Source organism: Etheostoma spectabile, chromosome 3 (assembly GCF_008692095.1).
Source record: "Etheostoma spectabile isolate EspeVRDwgs_2016 chromosome 3, UIUC_Espe_1.0, whole genome shotgun sequence".
Taxonomy (NCBI): Eukaryota; Metazoa; Chordata; class Actinopteri; order Perciformes; family Percidae; genus Etheostoma; species Etheostoma spectabile.
The window spans coordinates 23,243,049-23,246,224 of NC_045735.1; the positions used below are offsets into that span (position 1 = coordinate 23,243,049).

Sequence of the window (3,176 nt, forward strand, 5' to 3'; positions counted from 1 at the left end):
GTGTGTGTGTGTGTGTGTGTGTGTGTGTGATCTTTTCTTGTCAGCAAAGCGTACACCTTTCTGTGAGTGCGTCCAGCTAGCCCTCAGTCTTGGTGCAGTCAAACGGTTTCCACCACTGCGCAAATTGTAGGACTTTTTTCCTTTGGTCATCAAAATTCTCTCTAATTGACTTTCTCCAACGTCGCGGCTCCAAGTCCATCATGCCTCCTACCACTTCCTGTAATGGAAAGAGGGATTTGGTTAAGGTTGAAATATTGCTGTAAAATTAACTGGAATGAATTTAGTATGGCAGAATAATCAAATAAGGAATAAAAATCATTACAATGTTCATTTGAAGCAATACTGGCATGCAACTTGAAGTATAGCTGTAGGCAAAACGTATGACTGCATCTGTATCAACCCATTTGTAACTGTGACTCACAGTCACATATGCACACTAAAGTTTGATGAAAATCCTGAAATTAATGACAGTGACTTCCAACTGGCTAAAAACAGAGGAACACATATTGGTGTACCAAGTACGCAGTATAACAGCCTTAATGCACACACTGACCTTGCCGAAGTAATGGGGGAACTTCTGTTCATTTTCAATGACGTGAGCAAACCCTCCCTGGAGTCCAAAGTCTACAGCAAAGTATGGCAGACCTCTAGGAACCTAAGATGCAATAAGCAAAACAAAAATTGACAAGGATGGGAGGGTAGAAGAACCGGAAATATTGTAAAAAATGACAGACAGGAGTAAAAGACAGACAAAGGGAAGGGCATACAGCATGGCGGATGTCTTTCGAAGAGAGGTCGACGACCTTCTTGTTCATGGCCCATTCCTCATCACACTCCATGATCGCTTTCTGAAGAAACACAGACACTGTTGTATTTCCACACAACTCCAACATGTCCCTATAATACTGCTTTCCCCATGTAAAACTTGACAAAATAAACTTAATCAGAGTGATGAGCGCGAGCACGCACCAACACACACCTACCTTAAAGTATATGGGAGCCATATCACCCAGTTCTCGTGGAAGTGGGATACACTCTAGGACCAGGTGATGTCTTTTGCGTGGGTTCATGTGGGTTTCCATAAACACACAGTCCAGATCTTGGGACTCAAACATTCGCACCAAAGTACGCCGGAACAGCTGAGCGAAGCAGTCACAGAAATTAATTTGATAGAATATTAATCATTGTTGATTGAAGTAAGCACTGAAAATGAATGGTTCTGAGTATATCTACCACTACTGTAATGGCCGTGACACACCAACCAGACGGCTGGCCGTTGGCAGAAAAGGCAGCCTCCCCGAGTTGGCCAAAAAAGTGCCTTGGAACACACCGAAGCGATGCCGACTGCCAACGGCAGCTGATTGGACGAACGTGTGACGTGGGTCTGGTTCTCTCGAACTTCAAAGCCAGACTGTCATGGCGGCTTGTTCAGAATATAATCTCATGTTTTACTAAAATAGTTCAACGAAACGTGTTTCTGAAAACATTTTAAGCGAGAAATAGGCCGTGCAGTTGCTGAATCAGTCAGGTCAGCTTAAAAGATTTTTGTCTCATTTTGAGAGACTCTAATTGTGCTCATCCCGCTCATCATTTCAGGGTAAGCACTCCACCAATCAGATTGGTCATTTGAGTCCAACTGCCGACAGTGCCCGCCTACTGACTGGGCATGTCAGTTCGGCAAAATGAAGGCCTCCGGCGGACGACGGCACAGAACACACCAAACAGACTCGAGTCACCAACCTCGCCAGACTGTCCGACGGGCGATTATCGGGTTGGTGTGCCGGGGCCTTAAAACCATAGTCACAGAAGTTGGAATTTGTCACTTTAGCCTTTGAGCACCTGCATTTCTGACCAGACATCCTCATCCAATCCGGTGGCAGAGCAGTGATGCTGGAGAGGACAGATGTGACAGTGGCCCTCTGTCATCGACACCCCCGCAGGCAGGCTCAGGTACACCTGGACACAAGATGGCAAACACATACAGTACACAAAATTTAGAAATGCATCAATTGATCTATAGGTTTTGATTTAAAGTCTAAGACCTAAAGTTTTTCAATTGAAATTTACAAGTCTATTAATCTATTTGTTGACTGAAAGAACATAAATTGCCAATCAATTTCAATAATCAATTCATTGTTTAAAAAGAAGAAATTCTCTGGTTCTCAAATTAAATATTTGAGACTATTAAATAGGAAGATAGGATAAATGAAATGGGGACGTCGTGTAAAATGTAAATAAAAACAGAATATAACTATTTGCAAATCTTTTCCAAACTACTGTATTTTCTATTGAATACATTACAAAGAGAAGATATTTAATTTTGAAACTGATAAACATTTCCGAGGTTTCCTAATTCTTCTATGATTATAAATTGAATATATTTAGGGTTTGGATAAAGACAACACTTTTAGGAAATAATTAACCTTTTCCAAACTTATCTGACATTTTATAAACCAATCAATCAACCAATGAATTGAGAAAATAATCAACAGATTATGAAATGAAAACAATCGTTGCAGCCCTATTTCAGAAGAAATTCTGCAAATAAATCATATTTGAGAGGCATGAACCAGTGAATGATTTGCATTTTTGTATGATAAATTACTTTGTCAAAATGGTTGACTGACTCATCAATTAAGCGACTAATGATTTCAGCACAAATTCCCATCCTGCATTCAGGATCCCTTACCTTGCTCCCTATTGCCACTATGAGGTGCTTCTGGAGCTCGTGGCTGCTGAAGCACCGCTGGCATTTCTCCATGGAGGCAGCCAGCCTCCTATTCTCCCTGATGGCTCTGCTCCTCATCCTCTCCTCCTCCCTCCCCTCGCCTTCCCGCTGCGCTGCACTGGACACAAACATGTCATCCAGCGTGTAGTTGTCACCGTCTGTCTTCCCCATCATCTGAAAAGTCGAGTGGAGTAGAAGAGGTGGTGATGGAGATGAAGGGGACAACGGCGGACATGCAGAGGAGAAGAGGGAGAACAGACGGAGATGCAGGGGAGAAGAGATAAAGGGTGAGACGAGTTTAACAGGAGTGTGATCATTCTTGGAGAAATCTGTTGTAATTTAACTTAAGGTCATGTTAAAATGCAATGTAACTCAAAAATGTAACTGCCACATGGGACCTGTGCCTTTCCTCTATGTTCTTGTTTGTTTTGACTACGCTGTATTTCTA

General features: G+C 42.3%; 1 protein-coding gene across 1 annotated transcript in view; it reads right to left on the bottom strand.

The window, feature by feature from the left end:
- The window catches only part of cwf19l2 (CWF19 like cell cycle control factor 2), a 20,482-nt gene continuing 17,306 nt past the window's right edge, over positions 1-3,176 (bottom strand). The window contains exons 14-19 of the mRNA XM_032511942.1: positions 2,690-2,902; positions 1,840-1,956; positions 984-1,139; positions 768-848; positions 554-655; positions 1-217 (exon numbers count right to left, since the gene is read on the bottom strand). Coding sequence (XP_032367833.1) covers positions 77-217; positions 554-655; positions 768-848; positions 984-1,139; positions 1,840-1,956; positions 2,690-2,902 — 810 coding nt within the window. The 3' untranslated portion in view covers positions 1-76. The remainder of the gene's footprint in view (positions 218-553; positions 656-767; positions 849-983; positions 1,140-1,839; positions 1,957-2,689; positions 2,903-3,176) is intronic.